The sequence below is a fragment of the Myiozetetes cayanensis genome, unplaced genomic scaffold (assembly GCF_022539395.1).
Source record: "Myiozetetes cayanensis isolate MyiCay16 unplaced genomic scaffold, myiCay2020 scf16, whole genome shotgun sequence".
NCBI lineage: Eukaryota > Metazoa > Chordata > Aves > Passeriformes > Tyrannidae > Myiozetetes > Myiozetetes cayanensis.
Window position 1 is genome coordinate 9,423,700 of NW_026087270.1, and position 27,951 is coordinate 9,451,650.

General features: G+C 41.2%; 1 protein-coding gene across 1 annotated transcript in view; it reads left to right on the forward strand.

Moving 5' to 3' along the window:
* Positions 1-1,582: 1,582 nt before the first annotated feature.
* The window catches only part of NETO2 (neuropilin and tolloid like 2), a 32,132-nt gene continuing 5,763 nt past the window's right edge, over positions 1,583-27,951 (forward strand). The window contains exons 1-8 of the mRNA XM_050311134.1: positions 1,583-1,713; positions 13,510-13,566; positions 14,333-14,473; positions 16,384-16,632; positions 18,547-18,591; positions 18,681-18,808; positions 22,385-22,613; positions 26,752-26,865. Coding sequence (XP_050167091.1) covers positions 1,680-1,713; positions 13,510-13,566; positions 14,333-14,473; positions 16,384-16,632; positions 18,547-18,591; positions 18,681-18,808; positions 22,385-22,613; positions 26,752-26,865 — 997 coding nt within the window. The 5' untranslated portion in view covers positions 1,583-1,679. The remainder of the gene's footprint in view (positions 1,714-13,509; positions 13,567-14,332; positions 14,474-16,383; positions 16,633-18,546; positions 18,592-18,680; positions 18,809-22,384; positions 22,614-26,751; positions 26,866-27,951) is intronic.

Below are 27,951 nucleotides of genomic sequence, written 5' to 3' on the forward strand. Positions count from 1 at the left end.
AATCTGTTGGGTCTATGGAGTGGTTTCCAAATCGCTTCCACACGGTGCTTGCGCGCGCGGGGCACCTGCAGGTTCAGATCTGCATCACTGTGCGGGACCGCGATGGGGAGAAGGGAAGACCTGACTTTAGTGGAGAACGGGACCTCCTTCGTGCTGGAAGCGGGGCCGGAGCAGCTCCCGGGCCCGGGACACCCGCACGGCAGCTCCTGAGGGCCGGGCCGGGCCGGGAGCTCCTGCCCCCTGCGCAAACCTTTAACACGCTCCGCGCACATCCCCTCGTTTCAGTACTTCTGGAGGTTGAGCGAAAGCTCTCAGTTTCTCCTAATCGGCAATTCCAGGGAGGAGACATCCTGTAGGAAATACCCAGCGATACTTCAACCGGTGCTGCCTAAGGGAGATTTGAAAACATCTCTAAGGGACTAACATGTGTTGCTGTAATTTTACATGTAGCCTATGGGTACTACAGCCTTTCGCGGCCGTGCTCCCGGCTCTCGCCCTCACACTCCTCCATCGCCAGCTCGGGGAGCCCCCGCGGCGGGATCCGCGGGCCGAGACTTCTCCCTCCCCGCCTGGCGCCCGGGGGTTCCAGACATCCCTTTCCCCGACATCGCCACCTGCCTCCACCCCGGGCCCTCTTTTTAAGTAACGTGTCCCCTCACAAGCTAACCCGATGTGATGGATAACCAGAGGGACGGGAGCCAGGGCAGGCAGCAGGCTAAGTGCGCCTTTTTATTAACTTCTTGTAAAGTAATAGCTCCATTTTAGCTGTCACTCCTGTCAAACAACAGCCGCACAATAGCGTGTGATGGGCTCTTCCCGGAGCCCGAGCCGCAGGCAGCGCACAGCACACTGCGGCCAGGCAGGCACCGGGCACGCCGCACTGCCGGGGCCGTGCGGGCTCCCTGCCACGAGCGAGGGGGCGAGGGGGAGGGACGGGAAACGAGGGGAAGAACCGGGTCCCTTTTACCCCACCGGGAGCCCACTCAGATCCCAAACAAAGGCCGGCAGCCAGGATTCAGGCTCGTCCGAGCCACCGTGTCCTGGAGAAGGGCCGCACGGCTCGCCCCCTCCGCCCTGCCCGCTCTGCGGGGCACCGCAAAAACGGGAAAATCCCGGCGGACGGAGAGCAGGAGGGGCCTGGGACGTGAGGCTCGCCGGGGAACCGGGGCGGCGGACCGCGGCGGTGCCAGCCCCGGCTCCCCGTGGGGACGGGGCGAGCACGGCTCTTGCCCCAGCGCCCCCTCCTCGCTGCCCGGCCGAGCGGGAGGAGCCCCGCAGCCCCGCCGGCTGCGGCTGCTTGCGGGGCTCCGCGGGGGGCGGGCACATGCGTACAAGCGGCTCAGCCAGGCAAACACCCCTCACATCTTAAATGAGCTTCATTTGCCGGCAGCCGCTCCAGTCGGGCTGGGAGCTGCCGGGCTTCGCTCGCAGCGCCTGGCGGGGAGCCCCCCGGGGCGGGCCCGCCCCGACGGAGACCCCCGCGCCCCGCTCTCGATGGGACTGAGCGCGGCGGCGGCTCCGCGCTCGGGCGGCGCGGGCGGAGCGCGCCCCGCGGGGGCGCCGGGCATGGCCGCGGGCGGGCGGGGGCCGAGCCGGAGCCGCGGGCACAGCGCCCTCGCGGGGGGCCCCGCCGCGGCCATGGAGCGCCGCTGATCGCCGCCGATCGCCGCCGGGAGACAATGGCCCTGCACAAACTCTGCTCCGTGCTCGAAGGTAGGAGCCGCGGGCGCCGCGGCGCCCTCCGCGGGAGCAGCTGCTCGGAGCGGGAGCCGCGGTACCCCCGGAGCCGCCCGCCCCCTCGGCTGCCCCGCGCTGCCCCCGCCGAGCGCCGGCGGAAACTTTGGAGCCAGGGGCGCGGGGGTGCGCAGGGGCGGCCGCTCCGCTGCTGCTCCTGCTGGAGCTGCTGCTCTGGAGCAGCTGCCCGACCCCCGCACCGCGTCCCTGCGGGGCGGCCGCGGTCCGGGCCCCGTGTTGGTGCGGGGCGGTCCCGGTCCCGCTCTGCCCCAGCGCTGCGGCCGCTCGGGGTTCGGCGCTGGGGCGGGCGCTGCCGGGAGCCCATCGCGGGGCCGGGCCGGGGCCCCGCTCCCATCCCGGGCTGCTCCGGCCCCGCTGGAGACGCCTCGGTACCTCGGTTGGGGGAATCCCAGCCTGCAGGAACGTGGGTCAAAGGGGCAGCGACTCTGCCCCAGCGCCTCGTATATTCCCAAGACCCATCAACAGCATCCTGCGTTACGGTCTGTTCGCTGTGAAAATACTCCTTCTGCTTTCGGAACTCTCCTAACGAGCTGCCCAGCAGTGATCAGCTCATCACACTTGTTTTATGGAGCGAGATCTGTTTTCAGCAGGGCTTTCACAAAATCAGTCGCCACCTGAGTCACAAGCTGGCTGACCGGTATTGACCTGTGCTTTTCTTCTTGAGGCTTTTAAATCTTGTTTCTAACTTCTTTCGGTTGAGAGGTAAACAACTGAGGAAGGCTCGTCATCAGAGCATTTCTTTGTCTGTGCTGTTATTTATACAGCTCGACAATGGGCGAGGGTTTTCTGTTAGAAAATAAAGCTGGATGTGGCAGTTAACCTTGTGCCTCAAGGGATTATTTCTACTATTCTGTATCTACTTGAGCAATTGCAGACTTGATAGCGATGCAAGTCTATTTTTTATCAGGATTATTATTATTAAATTATTCTGTTAGGAAATTTTGGCGCGACCGTTTGCATTACTGAAGCCATCAAGGCATTACTGCAGGGTGGAGAACTGTTTTGATTATGCACTGACGTCTTCCCACGGTATGAAAGTTGTAAAGAAGTCTGTTTCAAATCCAGAATGTTTCCGTGGCCCATAAAATCCCGTGTTCCTTAACTGAAGGATGTATGTCTTTAGGTTTAAATAAATATTTTTCGTTTATTAGCATAATAACTGAGAGACAGAAGTTACTTGCTGTCAATAAATGTCTGGCTCTCTATATAGGTGTTAACCATCCACTGAGTTCAGACAACACAGGAGCATAGGGCTTACATGGGGAAGACAAGGCATTTAGATATTTTTCTCCTGCCTCTTTTAAGTAACATATTTAAATACTCTAAGTCAGTATATGACATATCTACTACTTAAATACTTTCTAGATATGCAGATTTACTCACATTTCAGAAACTTGTGATTGCTGCAAATTTGACTGTACAGGTTTTCTCCTGAACAGGCCTATATATATATATTTTTATAATCACACTAGTGTCCAGGTAAAAAGTCCCTCTGCAGGAAGTTTTTTGTATTATTCAGAACCTATAAATTGCACAAAGCCATTAGTCAATAAGCTGTTAGTATTCTAAATGCATCCCTTGCCATGACTACAGAAACAACCTATCATTACTTAGCATCATGCACTGCCTTTTATCTCTGCTTCACCAGGAGTCGTCACATATTCCGATTATTACATTTCGTCAGACACAAAAAAATGTATTCCCGTAGACAGACATATAGATTTAATCCCAAAAGGAGACTATTGGGAATAGAATTCAAAGTAACCTTCCTTATTTTACAAGTTGCATCTTAAATTTAGCGTGGAAGCTCTACCTACAGTGGCAGTAATTTTTAATTTTCTTTCTCCATACAAATAGCTTTGTCTGCAGAACTGGGGGAGTTCTGCTAAACCACGTACAAAGTACCATGAGCTCAATATATCATTATAAGTCACATTTCAGTAATACTTAGAAACAGTTTAGTCATCTGTTCTTAGTATGGAATGCATATCTACATTTGTGTCATCCACAGAGGTTATATTTTGTGACTGTATAACCTCAGGGCAGAAGAGAGCCTGTCATACTCACTTTGTGGCAATTCAAATTTCTTATATTAAGCTTGTTCAAAACTACTCTATGATCTTCCTCAGCTATCAATAATAAGGGCTGATTTAAATGAATGTCTCTGTCTGTAGTATTCAGCAAAACTTTTCAAAGTCTCATCCTGAATCCCATCATCTTACATGGATTATTTGCTCTCATCCAGATGTGCCAGTGCTGAGAGGCAGTGATGGTGGAGCTCAGCAGCTCTGAGGCTGCAGTGGCTGCAGGTTTTGCTGAGTGGAGCCCAGCCAATGCCCACCTGCTTTCTCAGTGGTGTCTGTAACGTCCTGGAGGCCAAGGAGCTTTGCTGCTTTTGGGTTGTTGAAAGACAAAGCCTTTTTCTCCTGTCTTCAGTTCTCACTGAGATTTTAAACACACTGGAATTGGTCCCCAAGCCCTGGAAAATGCACCTGCTCTGCAACAATAAAGCACTATAACCCTCTACTTCTTCAGAGAGAAAAGCAGCTGCTTTCTTGATAAAGCCACGTTCCTGTTATGCTTTTGAAGCAAATACACCCATCTTGGATTTCCTCAAATCTGGGATTCCTCTAAAATGTGTTTGCTAAGAACTTGTTCACATTCTTCAAATATACTCCCTCTTTCATTTGCCTATGCTATTATCTGGTTAAAAAACCCTAAAAATCGTAAGTTAAATCCTTACTCTACGTTAGTTTTGGACTACTTCAGCTAGTACAGTTGGATTAATTTAAAAGGTAAAAAAAGAGAGGATATTCTCTCTAAAAAGAGAATTTTGTAGTTTCTTACCCAATAATTCAAGAAGCAACCAGGGCTAGAACAAATTACTGCTACTTCTGGAAAGTCAGCGTTCACAACCTTCCAATGGGCTACAGGATTATTTCCAACTCTTGTCAGGTTGCAAGAATGTGGACTACTATGATTAACTTCCTGCCATTCTGCTCAGCCTCCTCATTTGCATTTTGACATGATTTTAACAGCTAATTTCTCACAAACAAGTAGTGTTAGGAAGTCATGCTTACTTCCACACAACAGTTAGAAATTATGGCCACTTCTTTCCAAAATCAAAAGGTGTAATATCGACCAAAAAAGCTAAAACAAGCAGGGGAAAAAAATTGAAAATCTGTTAATAATTTCACAATTTGTTCATTGAAACCAAAAGCAAAGTACTGACTGAAGAGGGTAAAGTGACTCTACTGAAGGCAGCATCAAGTGCAAGTCAGAATTTCATTTTTTACATAATAAACAGTATCTACTTGCAGAGTTTTCTGCTGTACTGGAAAAAAAGTGAAGCACCAAACCACTGGCACTGCTAAGGAGTTAAGCAGAAGTAACTTAAGTTTAACTGTGGAACAGGATTCAAAAAGCTGCTGTGTTCTAAGGAGAGTATTTGGTGGTGTGTATTATGTCTTGCTCCTAATACACATACAAACTTAATATCCAAAATGCACCCCTCAGCAGCATGACTTCAAAAACATTAACTCCCCAGTTTTCCTAAGACATAGTTGACCATGACTGCTAAAATTGTACAGAACAAGTTGGTTATAATTACATTGATATTAATAGAAAGTTTCAGTGTATAAATCAGGTATATGGCTGTAGCTGGAGTACAGAATAACACAGGATTGAAGCTGAAGGAGCTGCTGAATTATGTATCCCTAGGTAATGAAAAAGTTAAGATCTTCAGTGTCTTCCCTAAGGTTTAATTCACAAGGAGAGATTAGACAGAAAAATTACCCCCAAAGTGAAACTTCATAAGCTATTCATCACTTTTGAACCTGTCAGAAAGTCACAGTGTAATTCATTGCAGGAATGAAGAGAGCTGATAATTGCACATACTCTTGTGCACAGAGTTTACATACAAAACAAATCCATCGCTTGATGTATAACCCATCTGGACTGAAACAAAATTTTAATTATGGTGTCTTGGATTCAAGTTGGGGTTCTAGTGCTGCAAAGAAGCCTGCTGCCTTTGTGCCTTGTATATTCCAATTTGTTAGTTTAATTAATGAAGCACTTACAGTCTAGGACAACTTAAACAGCTTGCTACCTTTAAATAGCTTGCTGCCTCTCAATATATGACTGGCAACTGCCACCTCAAGTACTGCAAGAGATGGGGGTTGGGGAGTGTAAATTTTTCAACAAACACCCATCAGGTAACTTTAAATGAAAAAGAATCTGCATTTCTTTTAGCTTATCTTTGTGCTGCACTCCATTTTCTGTTATTACAAAGCTGACCCCACTATGCAGCAGAAAAGGTTGGCCAATATGTTAACAAACCTCCAAAACCTCCTTCTTTAGCATACAATAAAATTGGTGAACACAAAGAAGCCTCTTTTGAAGGGACTAAGGGTGAGGAGGTAGAAAAAAAAAATTAATTATACTGTGTACATAAATTGTTGCCAGATGTGACAGCAGACAGCAAAACTTTTAATATTCATTTCATAATAGACATTCCTGAGAAGATTTCCTCTGAAAAATATACTATATTGATAATAAAGAAGATGAAGTCTGATGAGATTTTAAGTCCAAAGTATCACTATCCAAGTGCTCTAGGAACAAGTTATCTCTTGGAAAGGTGTGTTCAGAATAGTCATGTACAGCAGCATCAGTTCTGTGAGCTACAGGGGAATCATCTGAACTTGAAGTCAGTGTATATATTTTAATAAGGTTTTTTAAACCCCTCATCAACATGGTTTGCACATGCAGCCTTCTCATCAGTCTCTTGCTGCACACATCTTAGAGATGAAAAAAAAAGATCTTCCATATAAAAAGGAAAGCTTCTATTTTAAAAATGAAAGCTATCATTCTTCTGGCAGAAGTTTTGCTGGCAGACAGACCCAGGGATGGATTATAACTAACAGGATGTGGAGCAACTGGTAAAATGAAGCAGCCCACAGCTGCTTTTACATTTCTAATGGAGGACAGGATCCGAAATGTTAAATGTTTTGAGCTAACCTAGAGGGGACTCTGTCACAGATCCATCCAAGCATGAATTGTTCTGGAGATGATTTTCATCAAAGGGATGTGGGAGAGCTGCAGTTACTTCCTGAATCAGTTAACCTGGTTTCTCTGCAGAGATACAGAGTCCCAATTTGTTTCTCTGGCAATCTTAAAGCGAGGAATCCCTACTGGAAACAGCTGGAGTGAGATGAACCTGTTATAACTGAGAATAGACCTGAGTGCATTCAGATATCCTGCTGGCAGCTAATGGCTAACAAGATTTGGATCTTAGAAGGCACTGGAGTCACTGTTAATAGCTGGTGAAGCCCACTCCTGCTATCGAGCTTTTGTGAGGAGGATTAAAAATGGGTTGGCAGCTCCTCTCACGTGCTCTGGGTAAGACTTAAACCCAGCTAAAATATGTCCTGCCTGGTGCATCCCTTCATCTCTGCTGCTTTATTCTGTGGCAATCCTGCAGTATATTCCAATATGAGGAAATCACTGGAGCTGTTAATAGGATAAGTTGTAGGCAGCCACCTTAACTGCTCTTTGATACTCGTTTTACCAATCTGCAGATGTCCTGTTGAGACCACAATAGATTAGGGAATATATTCAGACTACGAACTATAAAAACTACTGGGATTCAAAAACTACTGTGTTTTCATCCTCAGCAATAGAATTGTTTGCCTAAAAAAAAGGCAGCAACAGATGCAATCCACTATGCCTTTTGTCAATGAACAAACATCACCAAGTGCTAGGAAGAGAGAGAAAAATCTCATTCCTTGGAATTTACACTTCATGTTTCTGAGCTAAAAATGACCATCCACACAGAATTATGTAGGATCTAAAGTGTCTGGACACTTTCCTGTCTGTCCAAATTGCACAAAATCTTTACAAGACCACCCAGCAGTCAATCACTTTGAATTTCTGCAGCAACTCATCCTTGATCAGAGTCCTTAAAAGCAAGCAAAACATGAGTAATTTATGTTGTACATACAATCTAGGCCAGATAATAAGATAGGATATGATATCACAAATGTCTCCAGCACATTAATAGCTAACATTAATGTTTAGACACACATGAGCTAAAAAAATAGATATAAAAGCTGGAATGCTGTGATGAGCAGTTACTGAAAGTAACACTAATTTTAGCACACGGGGCAAATTAGGAACTAGGTTGGAGAACAGTACACAGAAAGGGATTCATTCCCATAAGGCAAAACATTGTGTATATCATTAAGATCAGGCATTTGTTACTCCAGGCTGGATCTGGCAGAAAGAAGCAGGCATCCTGCCAGGGTTTTCCAACATGCATGACCTGTGTGTTGCCAATTATCGTCTGTGTGTGTACAAGGTGCTGCCTAATCCAGGGAGTACAGCAGAGACATACAAGGAATCCTGTTTAAAGCAAGCTCTGTCATCTTTATCCCTGGGATTCTGACTACCACTGCACTAAGAACGTGTAATACTCCAAATGATTAAGTCTTTATTTAAAAAATCGGTGGAATTTTTCCCTCTGTTTCTCAGTTGTGCCTGAGTGCTCCCCAGTTTGATGTTCAGCTTGCCCTGCGTGCACAGATCACCCATTGTCATCAGTGAGGACAGACACTGCTCTCAGAGCCACACAGCAAATGTAGTCTGTTTTCTGTGTGTGTGAAGGTCCCTAGAGCATGCAGAAAGGGAGGGGAAAGACATATCCCAGGGAGCTCAGAGCACCACTGTATCCCATGAAATCTGAGAAATGCATCTTGCCAGAAAGTACAAGCATATGTCACATTTGCAGCCTAAAGCACTTGTTTTTTAAGCAACACACTGATTTCTCAATATTGGGTTGAGCACCCATTTACCACAAAACTAACTACATTATTCTCATTTTTAAAGAGAAATAGAAGCCACACATATGTGAACCTCTCTGTATATACTTCAGTACACAGATTGTCTTTATTTTCAGCTTAGATTTATTTTAGAAAATTTTAAGAAATGCCAACAAAATCTTGACTCCTGCAAACATTGCATGGTTTATTACAGCAGTTCAGGATCTTCTTTTATATTGTTTCATAAGCCTACTTCAACAACAGAATAGTAAGAACTTGCAATGTATGGTTAGTGTCTTCACTGTTCAAAATTTATACAGCTGTCTGCAGGCTATGTGACCTAAAATATTTCATGCAAAGAAGTGAAGAAAATGAAAAATCCATTCTTTTAAAAACAGAGACAGAAGCTTGCTGCTTTTTCTTTATTTCCAGTTCATGTTCACACAGGTAAAAACTATGAGAGCTTTAAATAGTAGTACAGAAGTATGCACCAGAATTCATGAAATACAAGCCTGTAGCAAATACCAGGTTCATGAATAAAAGAAGCCCCTTTTAATCTGTCTGCCTCAGTGTGTGTGCTGCTGTTGGCTTCATGATGGCCTCTTCTACAGGGTACATATCATGAAGTAGAAGCTCAATATAAGGTGCAGAAGCACTAACCTTTATTATATTTACCAACTAAGTATCTTAAGTTTATAAGGTCAGTCTCCCATATCTGTGTCCTCTAGAAAATCCTCACCACACTCCTACATTGGAAACAGCACAATCAGACCTCCCCTCCCCTTCCATGCCTTTGGTAATCAGTGCAGTCATGCAGTGCTGCACTGTGTGCTGTTGTTTACATTGCCAAGGCATGTTCAGGTGGCATTTTGACTCTCTACTTCTGGTTCCTGTACCATAATAGACTCTGGAGCTAAGTCTAGACCTGTCTTTAATCTGCACTGAAGAACAGTCAAGTCAGTGCGAGCTGTAAGAGACTTTAAAAGAGGAAAAAGGAGCAGAGGAATACTCTGTCCCATTGTAAGTTCAGGTCCATTATAACTGTTTGAATTTCAATTTATCAGAAATTACAAGATCATTCTTCATCCTTCTGGAAGTGCTACAAGACTCTTAGTGAAAGTAGTTGGGTCTCTCGTGTTTGTTCTCATAGCTGTGTCTGTCCCTGCATGCAGGACCAGGACACTGGGTCAGCACTAGCTCTCCACTGCACCATCCTACAGGATTTGTCTCTTCCCTAGATATCTTCCTTCTTACAGATTGTATTGCCCAAATCAGTCTTTGGGATTCAAAATTACTTTTCCAGGAAGTGGTATGGATTTAGGACACCAAGTGATTGCTTTGTTGTTTTTAAAATGCTCACAAAAATGGGTTAATGGAAACAGTCTGAAAGGTCTAAAAATATCCCGACTGATTTTTTTCCCCTTCTTTCTTTTCCTTTCATCCTGAATATTGATAGGCCTTGTTTTCAGCCCCCAGACTCCTGTTTGCTATCCCACATTATCCTGTGTCGTGTGAATGCACACAGTTTAAGGCCATACTACCTGCCCAGTACTCTCAGGAAGATGGTAAGTCCTCTGCACTTCTTTTAGAGCAGTGTCACGGACATAAGGCCAGCACACATCCAGACTATTAGTCAGAGACACCTCTCTCCTTTGTCATACTGTCACCCGGGATAAAAGAAATGGCAAAGGAAGACCCTGAAACCTTTGCTACTGCGCTGCTCTGAACGTATCTGAAGGGTTTGTTGAGAGCATGAGAAGGATGGGCATTGCCAGGGAAGGGCAAGAAAGAGGTGGAAGAGATTAAGACTGCAGAGGATGAAAAGGGCAGGGAACAAAGAGAAGGTGGCCCATACTTAACTATTTCCACTCATCCATACAACATGACGAAAGAAAGACATTAAGGCAAATGTTCAGACCATTTATCTTCTGCAATTGCCTGCATATCCATGCTGTTCTGCAAGGAAAATGCACTGTTGTTTGCATTTACACTCACATATACAGCTCTGGACTATTTATAGAAATGGCACAGGCTTTAGTGAAAACCAACCAGATTTTCTGAAGTCCTTTTAGGGGACTTGTTTCTTTATCCAGATCAGCAAGAAGGGAAATCAATTAGTGTAGCAGAACATCTATTCTTACGTTGTTGCTATCAGTACAATCACACAAATAGATGCACACTGTTATTTGTTTTTTAAAAAAGTATACAGTAACTGTATAAAATGGTAGCCATAGTAAAAAGCTGTACTAAATAAAAAACTCCCAAATTTTTCACTGTTGCTCAAAAGTGACTGCATTCATTTTGTTAGTCACAGAAGTATTTATTTCACTCATAGCTCTGTGTTCGGTTGCTCTAAGGAAAAAAGTCAGAGCTCATTTCACATTTTGAGAAGTGGCACAGCAAGTTCTACAGAGCTTGCTATGTCCTTGCAAAACAAGGGTGGGCACAGCACATCCTCAGGAAAGGTGAATTCAATAGAACATATTGACACATTATTTGCACAGGATTGTGGAAACTGCATTTACTTTAAAAGCCAACTTTGAAGTGTTGCTCCACGACCAGTGTAGAAAAACCCAGAGAAAATAGATTGACAGCTTTATAGCCACTACCAAGGTTCTCTCTTTTAGGGACAAGTACAAATGCAGGAGCTCAAATGCGTTGTCAGTTCCTGCATTCAAACTCGGACCTCTGCACATTTTGAACAGAGAAGCTGCAAAAATAAAGTGCTGATGATTGTGAAATAGTAGCACCTATATAAGAAATATTAAAACCTAAAAATAGCTGAAAACTAACGTCAGTCATGTTAATAAAGATGTTTGTTTATTTGCGTTAAAGATGACTGAACAGTCCTAACCTGAAGACCAGTAATGGGGTGCTAGTTGCTTCCATCTGAAGGAGAGTGAGTCAGCAATGGTCAGTGACAGATTCTTTGTACTGGGATAATAAGTTAGAAAGCATATTTTTCAGTATGTTAATAATGATGAAAATACAGAATTATTGCAAAGATGGAAATTGAAAAACTACTTAAGTCTTCACCTACTGTCTCATAATCCACGCCTAAAAATCAAATAAGCTTCTAGGAACATAGAACACTTGTTGCAAGACCCATATGGTATTTTAGAAAACACCCACAGTTATGAACTTGACTTACATGGGAAAAGCAGTTGTTGGTGAGGAAAGTCTCAGAATGAAATACAGCCTCTTTCAGTATGGGCAGAGAGAAGAAAGGGCAGCAGGGACATACATCATCAAACACAAATGCTATATGGACACTTTCAGGAGCAGACTTTGATTCCTTTTATCTTTTCCCAAGATAATATATCCATGCCAACATTACAGGATCCTGTAGATGAGTTGGGTCAAGATCATCGTAGTTCACAGTCAGTACATGCTTACTCTGGAACTCTCTGAAGGGCTCAAAGTCTTACAGCAACACAAGGAAAATCACAGATGGAGAAAATGCCTTTTCAACATGAGCCACTAAAATGCCTGAGCAACCAGATGGGAAAACTGAGAAAATAAAACTAACTTCTTGAGTGTGACCATAAAATTCCTGCTGAAATCTCTTCTTTTCCTGCAGTGGTAAGACCTGACTGACAGCAAATTAGGAACATGTGAAAGGCCATAGCAGATCAAATCAAAGGTCCATCTAGCCTGATACCTTCTTTCACAGAGATACAAAAGCATAAAGAGTATAAAACTAGAGCAAATTATAATTGCCCCAAATATTACTCCAGACTTCCAACAGCTTATGGCTTAAGGGGTTTCTGAAATAAAATGTATTTCAAGGATGAGTTACAAAGTGTGTGCATTAAAAAAGGAAAAGAAAAACAGAAGGAAAAAAAAAGAAATCTTTGTTTAATTTGAACTTGCCACCTGCTAAGTTTGCCCAATAGCTCCTGGTTGCTGTGCTACAAGAGGCAAGTAATAGTTGCTCTCCATTCACAATTTAAATGATACTTGTGATTTTATAACTTGGATCCTATCTCCCCTCAGCCAGCCTCTGTCCAGGGCAGAGTCCAGGGCTGCTTAGCTGGTTCTGTAAGAGATGTGTCAGAATTGCAGAGATACCCAAGATGGAAGCAAATGAAAGATTTGAAGAGTGGCATATTAATATACTCTATTTCATTCCCATTTCCCCTCGTGGTAATCCCTAACAGTTTGATATGGCAAAGCATTTTAGGAAAATCTGGACATTAAGCCTGCTTTAATGGGTAGTGGAATCTGGGATCTTTAATATGTGCTGTTCACAGTGATGCTTCTTGGGTGCAGGGAAAACGTAAATGTAAGGAAAAGCCAAGAGGGAAGAAGGGAGAGGAAGGGAGGGAGGGAGAGAAAGGAGGCAGAGAGGGAAAGGAAGGAAAGGAGGGAGGGAGGGAAAATTTTTTTGCAGAAATCCCTGGTGTTGTGGCAGCATCACAACAGCCAGTCCTGGAAGCACAATTCAATAGTGCTCCTGAAATCCATGGAGGGGTAAGACCATGCAGTGAATCCTGTGGTCCAAATTAATTTCTTGGAAGCTGGAGATGTCTTTTTGCACACATTAGGCAAATAGAGTTTTAGGATAAATATGATGCATTATAGCAGTGAAACATCAGGATATAAAAGTTTTATAGAAAATAGATACCATCTAATTTTAGAAAATGCTTGTAAATTAGTAGATATACTCTAGAAAATACTCTTAAAGTTCCCTCAAACAATTAATTGCTATTCTCATATACACTATCCAGGAACCTGGAAGAAGAACCAACAGTGCTTGTGTACTGCATTGGTTTCCTAAAGCTGAAATTTTAAAACACAGAAATGAATTACATATTTTTGTGTGTTCTCAATTGTTTTGATCAGTAATGCTAACTAAGGATTTGCATGAATCAGGGCTGCAGAGAATGGTAATTTTGATGAATTACTGATGTTTTTCCTGTCCAATTTCTCTCATCAGTGTTGCTGGTAACAATCCTTGTAGTGGAAGGGATTGCTGTTGCACAGAAGACACAAGGTACAGTTTTAGTTTGGTGATTTTCTGTCAAAAAATGTAACAGTTTTGTAATTTTGAATTGTGCAATATAAATGAAAGAAAGTATTTGTGTTCAGGTGTTAATAGCTCTTGGATTACCAATATGAATTCTAGTATTTTCCATTTTCCCCCATTTGCTGCATTTTCTTCTGAATGAACAAAGCAATCCAGTCACAAAGAACATGGAAGTTCACTCACCCAGTTAAAGTTCTGTGGTTTTAGATGACAGAGGTGGGAAAGAAGCCACCATGGAAATTCATGTTTTCTTGTATCTGACAATAAGCTTTTCAAATAGTCCACCCACAAGCATTTTTGAAGACTGCTGAGTGGGGAAGGCATCAATTTCACAAACCTCATTTTCTTGTATGTAAGATTAACCCACACTTAAAAGAGGACAAGAATTCCTTGAACTGACACCTACAGAATTTCCTTGGAAAATTTCTGCAGGAGAGAGAGTTTTCACCCCCATAAATCAAGAAGCTGCCAAGATATCAGTGGAAGGTGATGTAATTTACTGGAGGCAGCTAAGACCAGTATCAGCATTGGGTGTCCTCTCAAAGGTGTGCGAATTAAAACCGCATAGATAAAGTTAGATATTGACAAGCACCTTAAAAGAGGGGTTTCAACCAAAATTAACTACTGTCCTCTTTAATGGGCTGTGCGTCATGCCAGTGTTTTACTTTTGCGATATCAAACCTGCAGGCTTGCAGAGGAAATTTCGTTTATCGCTTTTTTTTTTCCACTCAAGGTGGGCAAAATATCGGAGTGAATCGCATCCCCCCCACCCAGTGCGACAACTGGGTACGGACGAGTAATGGAGGACATTTTGCTTCACCAAACTACCCAAACATGTACCCCCCAAACCAGGAGTGCATCTATATCTTAGAAGGTACCTGCTGTATTTCTGTTTCGTTGTGCTGTAATCTTCCTGTTAAATGGATAATCTTGAACTGTTAGGACTCTGTCGTTCTACAGTACTGCGAAGTATTGCTTTGCCATACTGGTGATATAATAAATTCTGCATAAATTTACTTGAACAAGAAGCTAAATTTGCTCTCTGAAGTAATAATAACAAATTAATAAGAAATGCAAACATGAAAAAAATTAGCTGTAGGGAATAAGACATACCCTCACAGCCAGAAATAGCAGCGTCAGATCTACTGTAATCTATGAAGACACAGAACCATTAAGATAAAAATTGTAGTTTGTTATCTTAATATCACTGATAATAAACAGCAAAAAATGAAGACTATTTTCAGACCATATTGTGTTATTCTAAGTCTATCTCACCAGCAGAAAATCATTATGCTGTCCTTCATTAATAAAAAAGATACATCTGAATGCCATAGCACTGTACTAAAAATACAGAGATTTGTTAGCACTGCTGAAGTCACTATTAAAATAATGTGCTGAGGACAAAAAATTGTCATTAACTTGAATAAAGCCACATTCCAATGAGAATATCTTGGATAAAGGCTGCAAGACTTGAGACACTCTAATTATTTTTCCTCTTATTAGAATGCACCCAAAACCCACTGAAGTCAGCTAAAAATATTAGTCAGCTTAATCATCTGATTCATATCAATTAATTGAAATATTTCAAGTGGTAGGTTTCAGTGAGTTTTTATTTGTACAGTACAGTGGTGGTTCACAGACACCCTTTCTGTGTGTACACGTGCAGAGTTCCAGCTTTGAGTCTTGTCTGACCGTGAGGGCACCGTGGAACACACACAGCCAGTCTGGCTTCAGGGGCCAAACGAGGCAGTTGACATGGGCTCAGAATCAGCTCTCAAACCTCTCCTCACAGCCCTTCCACAGAAACATTGTGGGTACCTGAGTGAGGCCAAGGCCCTCCAGAATTTCTCACCAAGATCTGTGTGTTCCTGCAGATCACTGCCAGGCTGCACAAGCAGCTACAAATGTGTGTAACTCATGTGTAAGGAAGGTGTGAGGTCTGAATGTTAGAGGCACGTCAGCAAATGCTTTTCACATCCAGAGGAAGCAGCCAGTGTGGGATTCCTTAATGCTGGCACTCCAGATACCAGTGAGTATCTGAAAGTTCACACAGCTCAAGAGGTGCCAAGAGCAAGGAACACTAAAGTTATTCACACAGTATAAAGCCAGGGATGTGAAAGTCCCGTCTCAAAGCAGTCATAGCTGCGTCTCATCAGGATTTAGGGGTCTGATCCAAATCCTGATATTAGGCTGCCACTGATTCAAGACTTGCCAGCATCTGTAGCCACCTGCATATTAATAACATATTTAAAGCATTTGCACTTCTCTGAATAGTCTAATAAAAGATGTCTTCTGCCAATGGATCTGCAACTTTGGACATTATGTTTAAGAAATGCACCAGTCAGTAGTTCTTCATATCTTCCTCTTTTCCATTTTTTTCTGCACACCTCACTGTTTTGTCCTATACTGTATATTTTACTTTCGCATAACACTGGGGTTAATTTATATCTTAATAACTAAATCTTGTTTGAGTACCTCTGCATATATGTTAATATGGCACATGTGCTGCATTAAATTTATGGGATTTCTGAATTTTCAACAATGAAGATCAGCAAGCAAAAAAAATCCTGTAAAACTCTATGCGAAAGTATCTTTTACAAAGTAATTTAAAAATTTTATAACGGTGTGTCTGAATTTTTGTAGCAGACTGCCAGATATATTTTGAGAAGTTTCCGCTCTCTTTTTCATCTTGCTGTTTTGGAGGCCTGTCTCTTCATTATTTCACATCTTCATGGTTTTTATCTAGACCTTCATTTAATCTTTTTTTTTTTTTTTTATGTCTAGCTGCTCCACGACAAAGAATTGAATTGACCTTTGATGAACCTTATTACATAGAACCTTCATTTGAGTGTCGGTTTGATCATCTGGAGGTTCGAGATGGACCTTTCGGTTTCTCCCCTCTCATCAATCGTTACTGTGGTCTGAAAAGTCCTGCACTAATTAGATCAACAGGGAGATTTATGTGGATCAAGTTTACATCTGATGAGGAGCTGGAAGGAAAGGGATTTCAAGCAAAGTACTCATTTATACCAGGTAAAAACGTCTAAAATCGTGAGTTAATGACCATCTGCTCCCACTGAACTCTGTGGGTGTGTTTGAGCTCTCAGTCTAGAGCTGCATTTCATCATTAGTGCTTGTGAAGGCACAGTGGCAATGTGATAGTCACAGTCTCAGTCTTGCTTGGGACACTTGACTAAAACCACTTCGGAAAGTTGACCAAAGGAAATCACAGGTCTGTAGTTTGGTAATGAAGAGGACAGTTGATCTTGTTCATGCTGAAGTCTTCAGCAGCATCCCTCTTTGTTCCTCTACCTTGTACCGGTTTCACCGGTGATAGTAATGGAAGAAGCCTCTGTGCACACAAACAGCTGCATTTTCAACAGCCTGTCCTCCAGCAATATGAGACACTGACAAAAACACCCGAAGCAAATCTACAATAGCACTCCAGCCAGATGCAAAACATTTTAAATCTCCATTCTGAAAAGCCAGAGGACATTTCTATACAGTCCAAGCATCAGCTCTCAGTAGAACTAGATTCCCTCAATCCACAGGCTCAGCCCACAGAGCTGCTCTTTGCTCACAGGACTGTGTAGTTTACAGGTAGGAAGGAGACGATAATGTGCTGACAGTGCCTTTAGACAAACAAAAGTACATCTGCTCTGTGGGGCCACTTAAAACTGGCAGGGCATTATTCTTACATGAAAATTTGACCTGATGTCCTTGTGCAACGCTTGACTACTGTACTTCATGGATTCTACACGTGTGGTTATCAGCATTTTATTGTCCTTTGGGACGAAAGGCAATATAAAAGTGTCAGTTCTGCTCCTTTTACAAATGTATACACAGGCATAGCTTAATGTCACCTTTACCCAACTGGTCTTTACTCCTATAGCAGATGAATACAATATCTCTGATTATATATTACTGCTTAGGGATTTAGACTTGGAAATTTCAGATGAACATGGTGGCCAGTCCACTGGGAATAACACGTTAAAATGTTTTCATAGGGGCAGCATTTATGCATTTTGCCAAGTCCATTTCCAAAGACATTTCATAAACATCACTAAATTAGCATAGTTCCAGGCTGGAACTTTAAATATACATTTAAATGTTTCTCTTCTGATTTGTGAGGAAACACTAACCTGATCACTGAAGTGGAAGCCTTGGACATGCCAGCCCATTACAGACTCGCTTTTAGCTGAGTTCTAGTCTCAGCAGATCAAGTACCATCAGTTAACCGTTATGGAAAAGTATATTCTTATTTCACTAGTATTGTGCCCAGAGTGTGCTACTACAGGTTTACTGCAGATGTGTACAGTACCTACACGTCACACTGAAGAGAAAGGAGATGGAGGAGCAATCAAGGTGAGATTCTGCTTTCAGAAATGAGGTCTAGAACTGCACTACCTGGCCTAGTAGAAGAGATAAAGGTACCCAGGGAAAAAGTATCTTCAGGATTGAACTGTCCTTCTTCACATCCGTTATTAAGAGCAGTTAGCAATTTCAAAGTCTTGATATATTCTACTAAACTCAGTTCAAATTGTTCAAAACTAGACAGCAGTCTGATAAAATAAATCTAGTTAATCTTTCTGCACACAGAAAGTTCCCCAGTACTCTTGTGGAGCTCCAGCAATTTCAGTGAAAACTGGAATAGTTAAATTCAGAACATAATGTAGGAACAAAATACTGAATAGTCTTTTTTAGTGTTATGTTAGATATGTGAGCTGCCAGGATAGAATTGCCTTATTCTGATAAGGTCAATCGTTGTGGAATAATGTTCTCATCTAAAAAAACTGCCTCGTTCCCCTCCAATTGCTTCAGTAAACTTTCTGGTAATTTTTATTGTGACATACTAAAAAACGGACATAATTTGCAGATAATACTAAACCTTGAAGTGATTCTCGAGCACTGATAGCCCTTGTGATTCATGACTTCTTTCTCTTGCAGATCCTGACTTCACTTACCTAGGAGGCATTTTAAATCCCATCCCAGGTCTAGTATTACAGTAACAATTTCTTTATACATGAAATTTTAAATTAATATTGTACTGCATTTGACAGCAAGGTTTATCTTCTCCCTAGACTGCCAGTTTGAGCTCTCAGGAGCTGATGGAATAGTACGTTCCAGTCAAGTAGAACAAGAAGGAAAAACAAAGCCAGGACAAGCAGTTGACTGTATATGGACAATTAAAGCTACTCCAAATGCTAAGGTGGGTTTTGTTCACATAATTCAGTATATAATGTGTTTCCATGACATTCATAACAGGGAATGGTCACTAGCTGGGATTTGCATAATGTCTTACTTTCACCAAAATGAGTTATGTATCAGTGGTTTAGGAAATCCAGAGAGATAATTGTTTCTGAAATTAAACTTACACAAGTCCACAGAGCTGCCTTCCTATTATTTGAAACTTCAAATACCAAATAACTGTGAAAACTGTTTAAGCAACAATTTTCAAGGGCATTTGACTTGAACTCTGGTTTTATTGGAAGACTGCAGGCAAAAATGCTGGCTAACACCTTTGATAATTTCCGGTAAATCTCACTGCCATGGTTTAGCATTTTACCTCCAGTGGTTCTGTTGGAGAATTTGGTTCTGTTTGAAGTCAACACAACACGTGCCTGCTTCTCCCATCTAATTCACAATCCACCGCATTAAAATCCACTTTTGTCAGCAGTCTGAGCTAAAAGGAAAGGCTCAGCTTTCACCTGGAAACAGCTGAGAAATTATCACTCTTCTGACTTAGCTAGAGGATCACGATCTCCTAAAGTGTCTCAGTAAAATTTGCTGGACTTTTTCTGCCCAAGCCCTAAAGGGGCATTATCAGCTGCTGGAGCCAGAAATCAACATTAGTTACTCAGGTACCTGCTATTTATGATTGTGCTGCAGAACTAGAGACTGCTTACAAAAACATTGCTGTCTTATGCTCATTAAAAACCTCGAGATTTGTTGTTAGGCAGAGAGAAGGATAAAATCCTATTCATAATTCCAAATTACAATAGCTACAGCCTGCTTAAAAAAACCCAACAGCTACACATTTCAGAATCGTGTATTTGTTAATTACGAGTTGCACAGAAGAGTACCTATTTTTATTTTTTTGTAGCATACTTATCTTTAACTTTGCTTCTGCTTGCATGTACATAAAAATTAAAAAATATTTCTAAGCAGTAGCTGCCAAGATGACAAACCTCTGTGCCTTCTTACACACTCCTTATAGTTAACTAACCAGCCCTGTTAACCAACTTCCAAGTGTATTCTAAAACAGCAGCCTAAAAGATGATAAGAAGGAGGACAAGACAAGAAAGAAACTAAAAGTCCATTAATATATTTGAGCCTTTGAGGAAGTGACTCAACTCCCAAGAGCCCTATCCTGGTCTAAGTAATAGCAGTTCTACCAGAAACAATAATAAAACCATTTTCTCTCTACATTGCCACTTGAGTGCACGAGGTCTTATACTTAAGCATTTTAATAAATTATTGAATGATGCCAGAAGGCAGAGTTATAGTTGGGTGAGTCCTGAGATTAGATCATCATCCTACATTATTGATTTAAAACATTACAGAAAAATAATTCTTAGTATTCTGACAGTGGTTTCTCAAGCTTCAATTCTGGCAGAATTACGGTGATAAAATCCATTAGATCTGATATGGTTCTCTCTTGAGAAAAATAAGCATAGACATTTTTAATTTCCTCAACCTGATTTTGTAATAAAAATAAACTTTTAAAACTGACACAACTACAGCAATTAAAGTACCTTTAAAATCTGCATAACAGAGAAGCATCTATTATAAATTATATATATATAATAAATTGCCTCTAGATTTCAGAAAATTACAAGGATAATCAGTATAATCTAAGAGTAAGGACCTTTTACATTTGCCTAACAGTAACCCAGATGAGCTTGTGAAGAGGTGAGGGCTTTTAATAGAATTATTCCTTTGTTTTCATACAAATAATAGATCTACTAAAAATGTGCTAATTTATTTTTAGTTTCCATTGTAATTTTGTGGCAGATCTATAAAGTCAATCATTAAAAGAAAATACCATCTCTCAGCCCAAATACTACCACTTACAGCTCACACCCACGCCTGTGAGATAAGACATCAGTGGAAGACAGGCTCTCAGTGTAGCTGAGAATTTCCAGCAGTAAATCTAACAGAAACAGCAGGGGGGGAAAGAAAACAGAAAAAAAAAAAAGAAAAAAATGTGTATACTGAAAAATCACAAAACAGTGAGGTGAAGCATGAGATGATATGGCACAGGCTGCACCTTTGGACAGACGGTGCAAGGGAAGGCAGTGCTGGCAACCTGCCTCTGGAAGCACTGGGAGGGAAAAGCCAAGGGGTACAAGTGTCACCTGTGTTTCCCTGTGCTCTTTTACCCTGTTTTCAGTAAAACCTGTTAGGTGTATGGGGGGATGTGCTGTGTATCTTTTTTCGCCCCCACACAAAGGTGGTTAATTTTATTTTAGTGAATTCTTTATAAATCAATTTTGAAAGGCTTTGGCACTCACTGGGGTTAAAAATGAGATATGGCAAAAGGGCAGAAAACCAGGTAAATAGAGCTGATGCAGGTGTGGGGTTCATCCACCCTGACTTCCTCATTCACAGCCTAAGCAGGACTTGTTGGGCAGAGATAAAAATCCACACTATGCAAAAAAAATTCTTTAGCATCCATAGCAGGGGCCAGAGAGGTGATCAGAGATGTCCTCAGAACACACCCAGGCTGGAGCCAGGCTGACCTGAGCACATGGGGAAGAGCTCAGGGACAGAGGGGAAGCAGGAGACCTCAGCCTCCACCTGGACACATTTCTCCTCTCAAAACAAGGGCTATCTGACAAACTTTGAAAGTTGAAAATGGCCCTTGCAGCTCGCATAGGTGACCTAGTTTCATATCTCATAAACTTTCACTAGAATTCTGAGAGTTCAAATACAGCCATTTAAGAGATTAAAAAGCCCTTATGAGGTGTTCATGTCATTCTAGCTGAGTTATTATCTTGCACGAGTTTCCTGCTCCAGCAAAATAAATTATTTCCTTACTCTTTAAGTACCATCTCAATCTTCTAATTTTCTTGTTGCACATGTTCAAACACATATGCTGCCTTTTCTTGGATTAGATTTCTGCTTTTTGAAGAATTAAGATTAGCGTAAATTTATTACCTCTTCCTACATAGCCAGCTTACTTTTCTCTCTCAGTTCCATTTTTATTCAAATTACTCCTGACTTCATGGTTTGTGTCTTCCATAACACTGCTATGGTTCAGTAATTAGCTTTCATTCTGAGGCAATAAATTTTAATTTCCTTATTTTACTTCAGAGCTTCTCTGACTAGACTCTTTCCCTTATATTTTAACATTATTTTTATGAATTAAAAAGAAAGGAGAAGAGTCAAAATACCATTAAAATTATTTTAGCACATTTATACATTCCTTGTATCTCTTCTAGAGTAATAGACTTCCCATTTAGCAGAGCTGCTTGGGGGTTTCTTCAGCAAGTGTGCTGCTTTGTGCTTTTATTTCCAAAGGGAGCAGAAATATATCAAAGGAAATTGTTAAATAAGGACTGTTTTGGGGAACGGAAAGAAGTGAAACAAATACCTAAGACAGAATTTCAGGTAATACTCCACGTGGACATTTAATGACGAAATGTAAGTTTAAAAGTGTTGTGAATTGGGAGTTACCCGTATTTGTAAGTGAACAAAACATCTTACTCAATATTTGCTAAGAAAGAAAACCATCTTCTCTGTGGTACTTTCCCCGGAGACATTAACTCCTCTTCTCTAACAGATCTACATGCGCTTTCTCGACTACCAAATGGAGCATTCCAATGAATGCAAGAGAAACTTCGTGGCTGTGTATGACGGGAGCAGCTCCATCGAAAACCTGAAGGCCAAGTTCTGCAGCACCGTGGCGAACGATGTGATGCTGCAGACGGGGACAGGGGTGGTGAGGATGTGGGCAGACGAAGGCAGCAGACTGAGCAGGTTCAGGATGCTCTTCACTTCATTTGTGGACCGTAAGTAGATTTTAAAGTGCCTGTTCTCCTGCTATTGGGACACTTCAGGTGTTTTAGGGAAGGCATCAGATACATGTTATGCAGCAGGAGTACATGAAAAAGGTTATTTCTGTTTCTTTCACATAGTAGCTGGTAAATTAGGTAATTGCTTTATTACAGCTGTAAGGTGGTTCCTGAAGAACCACCTTTCTTAGAAGGCTCATTTTCCATTTGAATTCAGCAATAATTCCACCCTAGGCTATGTCCTTCCCACAAAGAGTTCTACAAACGAGCACAGACTTACTTCAAAAAGACAACACAGGGACTGAAGTGAGCTCTCCCACCAGCCCCCACCTTCCAGTTCCCTTCCAGGCACCACAACAGGCACTGCTCAAGCCCACACTTGATATTCATAAGGCTAGAAAATGTGCTTGTTCTCCTTCCTATCCACAGCTCTACCTTCAGTGTAGAGCTACCACTCTACCACTCTACCACTCCACCGAAGCCATCCCTTATCCTCAGCTACATGTGACTCTAAGAGATTTTTGTGTTGTTGAGTTTGGGTTTTTCTTGGGAGGCTTGTGTGTTTGGGTTTTTTGGTTTTTTTAATGCAAGAGGTTGAAACACTAAGTACTCCTAAAGCTAGATAACTTTTCAAACTTAAAATTTTAAAGCAGCTCAAAAGTCTTTAGCAGAAGAAAATCTGTAAAGGAATGTGGTTATTCTTTTTTACTTGGATACTGCCTTTCTTGGTAGGTAATTGAAAAGCATGTGGCTGAAAAATGTATCACGTACTTTTAAATAATCTAGTCATAAACAATATTTCTAGCTGAGAAAGGGGAATTCACACATTTTCAGATTGTTAAGCTATCTTTCTCATCTACCTTGCTAATGATTTGTAATTATATGAAGCCAACCATGAAAATGATCAATATTTTTGAAAACATTTACATAAATGAACTAATTGTGCATGACAGTCACCTAACACACACCTAGTGCTAATTGCAGATTTGACTAAGTAATTCAGCTAAGAGCAATGTCAAAAATCAATGTATTTGATTTCTGGCTTGATTCAATACATGAATAATGCTGGATACAAAGGACACTGGGAACATTGCACCGGTCTTAGGCAGCTGGTATGAGAAGAGTCCAGCTATGTCCTTGAAGTCCTGGACTGGAACTGATCAATCATTGTGACTTTTAGTCTTCATACTCCTCAAATAACAAACAAAAAGAAAATTAAGTCCATTTGTCTCATCTTTACAAACTGTGGACATCCCCACAAAAAGTTAGAGACTATTCAAAAATGTACAATAGAGACTGTGCTAGTGGATGGAGAAGCAGCAACAGAAAGGATCAACCAAAAATACAGAACCACCTGTTCAGGGAAATAAGAAAGGGAACGTGTCTTACATTCCTGTTTATTCCTCTGTGCCTCCAGAAGAACTACAACTCCCTAAAGGTCCCTATCAAAACACCAGCAGATACACATAGATCCACAACCACCACTTTGGACATGAATTTCATAGATCCTCCTTTATCTCACAGTCAGAAATATTTTAGTAGATACTGTAGCCTATTACATACACACCCATTTTAAACTATTGTGTTTAAATTCTGATCCTGGTTATCCTTTATAAAGCAAAGCTTGCACAATCTTTCTTTCCAAAATCAGAAAGGAAAAACACCTAAGTCTTTTCTCCCCACATGTGGTAATAAGGCCAAGAGCCTTTTATTTTATAGTCTGCATCATGAACACTTCCATTTTGATTATTAGCCTTTCTCCCATTATTATAGGTATAATAGTTAGAAACGTTGACTGCGTCTTCCCATTTCTATGAATGGCTTTAGGTTGTCTGGGATACCTGTTTTCATATTTAGATTGATAATCTTGCATAACTTTTGTCCTGTCATCATTTAGTCCTTCAGGGAGATGTGAATCCCTTTGGAATATAACTGCAGCATCATTTCAGACATTCCATCACGATGCATCATACGATGCTTCCATTAGGCCTTGAGCCATTAACGATGTGCATTTTCTTAGCAGCCACTCTTGATACATTACAGGAGACCATTTGTCACATCAACAACACAACAACCATCCTCCTTTATGTTTCCTTTCCTAAAGAATAGCAGTTGATGAAAAAGGTAAAGACATAGTTAAGTCTGAATTTGTAACATTAAGTAGGAAAATGTTTGATTTTATTCTTTTATTTATCAAGGAATTGCATTGACCTTGGTGGGGGGGGGGAAATCCCATTGAAAAATGGTTTGGCCCTTAGAAAAAGTTGGATATAAAACATTATTGAAAAAGGCTGTTGATTTAGAGCCTACCTAGGAAGTCTCCCTGGTCAGAGAGGATCAGGGAGAGCAGCTTTCCCAGGACCATATGAAGTCGGTTGGTGAACATCTCCAAGGATGGAGACTCCACAACCTCTCAGGGCAACCCATATGGATCATATTAGGTACTCCAGGTCCTTGTCTTTGTGCCATTTGCCTCAATCCCCCAGTGCTGGGCAGGGAGGATGAATCCCCTCCCCTGACCTGCCAGCAGTGCTCTCCCTAATGCAGCTCAGGATGCTGCTGGTTGGTTCTTTGCTACAAGGGGGATTACTGCCTCACGTTCCCCTTTTTCTCCACCAGGACTTCGAGTGTTTGTCTGTAGATCTGCCTTGCAGCTGGCTGGCCCTCAGCCTGGATGCATTTGTGGAGTTACTCCTTCACTGCTGCAGGACTTTGTTTCCTTTTGTTGAACTTTTTGAGGAGGAAAAGGTGTTCCTGAGGCTAAATCTACTTTCCATACTATTAAATTCTCAACTCACTTCAGGAGAGAAGATACATGTGATAGCTACCATGACATTTTTAAGCTCTGAAACTACATGGATAAACTCTCCCAAAATACACTCTAAATACATTCTGTATTACACTTGCACTACAGTTAAAGCACAGACTTCCTACATGGAACTTCTTGCCAGATTGCCAGGGTTAAGCAGTGACAGAAAGCTAATACAAAGGCTTAAAACCAATGAGTGTAGGTTACCAGACTTAGTGGAGTAAGAAATGGGAAGACAATGCATATTAAATTTAGGGAATGCAAATTCAGAATTAAAGGTCTGAATTTTCTTTTTTCTTTGACGTAACTCCTCTTTTTGTCACTGAGACTCTGAAGTTCAACAGAAGGAATAAGTGGGAAATGCAGTATTCAGGAGTAGCCATTCCCCTCTGCTCTACTCTAGGAATAAATTCTTTTTATGACACCAAATAGTCAAATGTCTATCACACATCTTTGCTGTGTAATATATAACTGAATCCACTAATAATAAACATTTCTGTGGTGAAAATAGCACATTACTGAAACAGAGAAAGGGAAAACCAATTTCTTGTCCAGTGCCCTGAATTCATAAATAATTCTCTATGTATATTATATCACACTCTGAAAAGAATTATTACTATTTTTTAATATTTTTTTTTAAAGTCAAGGAACTATAACAAATATTCACAAAAACATCAAATCTCCAGGGCAGCTTTCTAGTTAATATCTTTCTTCAAACTTCTAACTATATATAGACAGATAGATAAAAAGCTAAACTGTACTCTCTCAATCCCTGCATTAGCTCTAATAGGAGGATCCAGGAGCTTTTGATTCACAAGCAGGACTGACTTAGATGCCTCCAGTTATTGAAATCTCTTGCAATTACTGAAACAGTCCTCCACAAGCTGAAATCTGATTTGCCTTAAGATATTAATGGGCTCTAAAATGCAGATGCTCAGGGGCTGCCTCACAACATCTACACAGCAGATGCACAGCAGAATAAATATATAATTGATGGTGAGCATGAGATTTTTAAGTATTAAGTTTTTAAAGACATGAATTAAAGCCTGCTTCCATTATCTGTATTTTGTGACTGCCTCTATCTGGTACCTACCCACTTGGAGCAAGAATTTTCTTTTTGTAGCATAGACAACACACCTGAAAGCAACCACATGGAGAGAGAGAAAATCATCTGATAGTTAATGATTGAAAGAAAAGGGATTGTGTTTGAAACAAAGATAAAGAATGTGCTAGCATGTTAAAAAAACAAACAAGAACTTACTAGTTTTATTGCAATGCATCAATTCCTGAAAATTCTGAATGTTTTCTTTCTGCTCTCTCCTACAGCTCCCTGCTCAGGCAACACTTACTTCTGCCATAGCAACATGTGCATCAATAATTCTTTAGTCTGCAATGGCATCCAGAACTGTGCATACCCTTGGGACGAGAATCACTGCAGAGGTGAATACAGTGCAAAGTAGAACCTTTATGAGCTGGGCTGGTCAGTTTGCCTTTCAAGAAAGCCATGAAATGTCTTTTTCCTGGAAATATGCTGAAGACAGCTATTCTGCTAATCTCAGGAAGGTGTTCCAAATTTTATGTTTAAACTCAGGAGACATGTAAAGCTTCCTGAATATTGACCTTACTGCTTCATAACTCTTCAGGATATACTCTCTATTTTAAAGGGATATTAGCTTGATAAGAAAAAGAATGTAATATTTTCCAGGCTGCATCCTGTCCATTTCTAAACTTCACCTAAAGTGAGGATTGTAGGGACAGGTAGTGCCTTTTAGAGGAAAAAAATAGAGAGCTGGAAAAACACAAACAAGCTTTCAAGCATAAAAAGCCTTTCTCAGGGCTGAGAATAGAAAGCAACAAAATAGAAGCAACAATCCTGGAAGACAAATACAATTTTAAAATATTTGAGTTGTAAATTGCAGGCTATTTCAGAGTGAATTCAGCTGCTGCATATGGTGTGAGAAAGGATGGGAGGAAGGAGGAATTGTTAGGAAGAGTAATCACTTATGGAAAACAGACATGTAAATCTCTGCCTCTAGAACACGGTGCAGGAAGTATTATTTAAACCATCACAACTGCAATAAAGATTTGCTTCAAAATCAGGTTTTGTAGGAAAAATTCTCATGATTTGAGGAAATTGTTATTCTGTTAAAGCACCCCCAGTTTTTTATTACCTTTTGGGTAAACAAAAAAAAATTCACACCACTAATAAATACTCTTTATGTCTTGGATATTATGGAAGCTTTCCAGCTAACAGAACTGATCTATAACTCCCAAGTTCTCAGTGTACAGCTAAGCTTCCTCTAAACAACCCTTAGCTTTGATAATATTCAACATTCCCTCTTAAGTGCAATTTCTAGATCTCTTTCCCATCTTTACCAAATGCCTTCTGGAATCTCACCTAGAATCCACACTTCACTCACGTACTGCAGGATTAAAAAAATTAATTCCACGAAAAACGTGCTGTAATGTGAAAAAAGAGTATTTCCCAATATTTGTAAATTGCTATATCTGGTGCTGAACAACCTA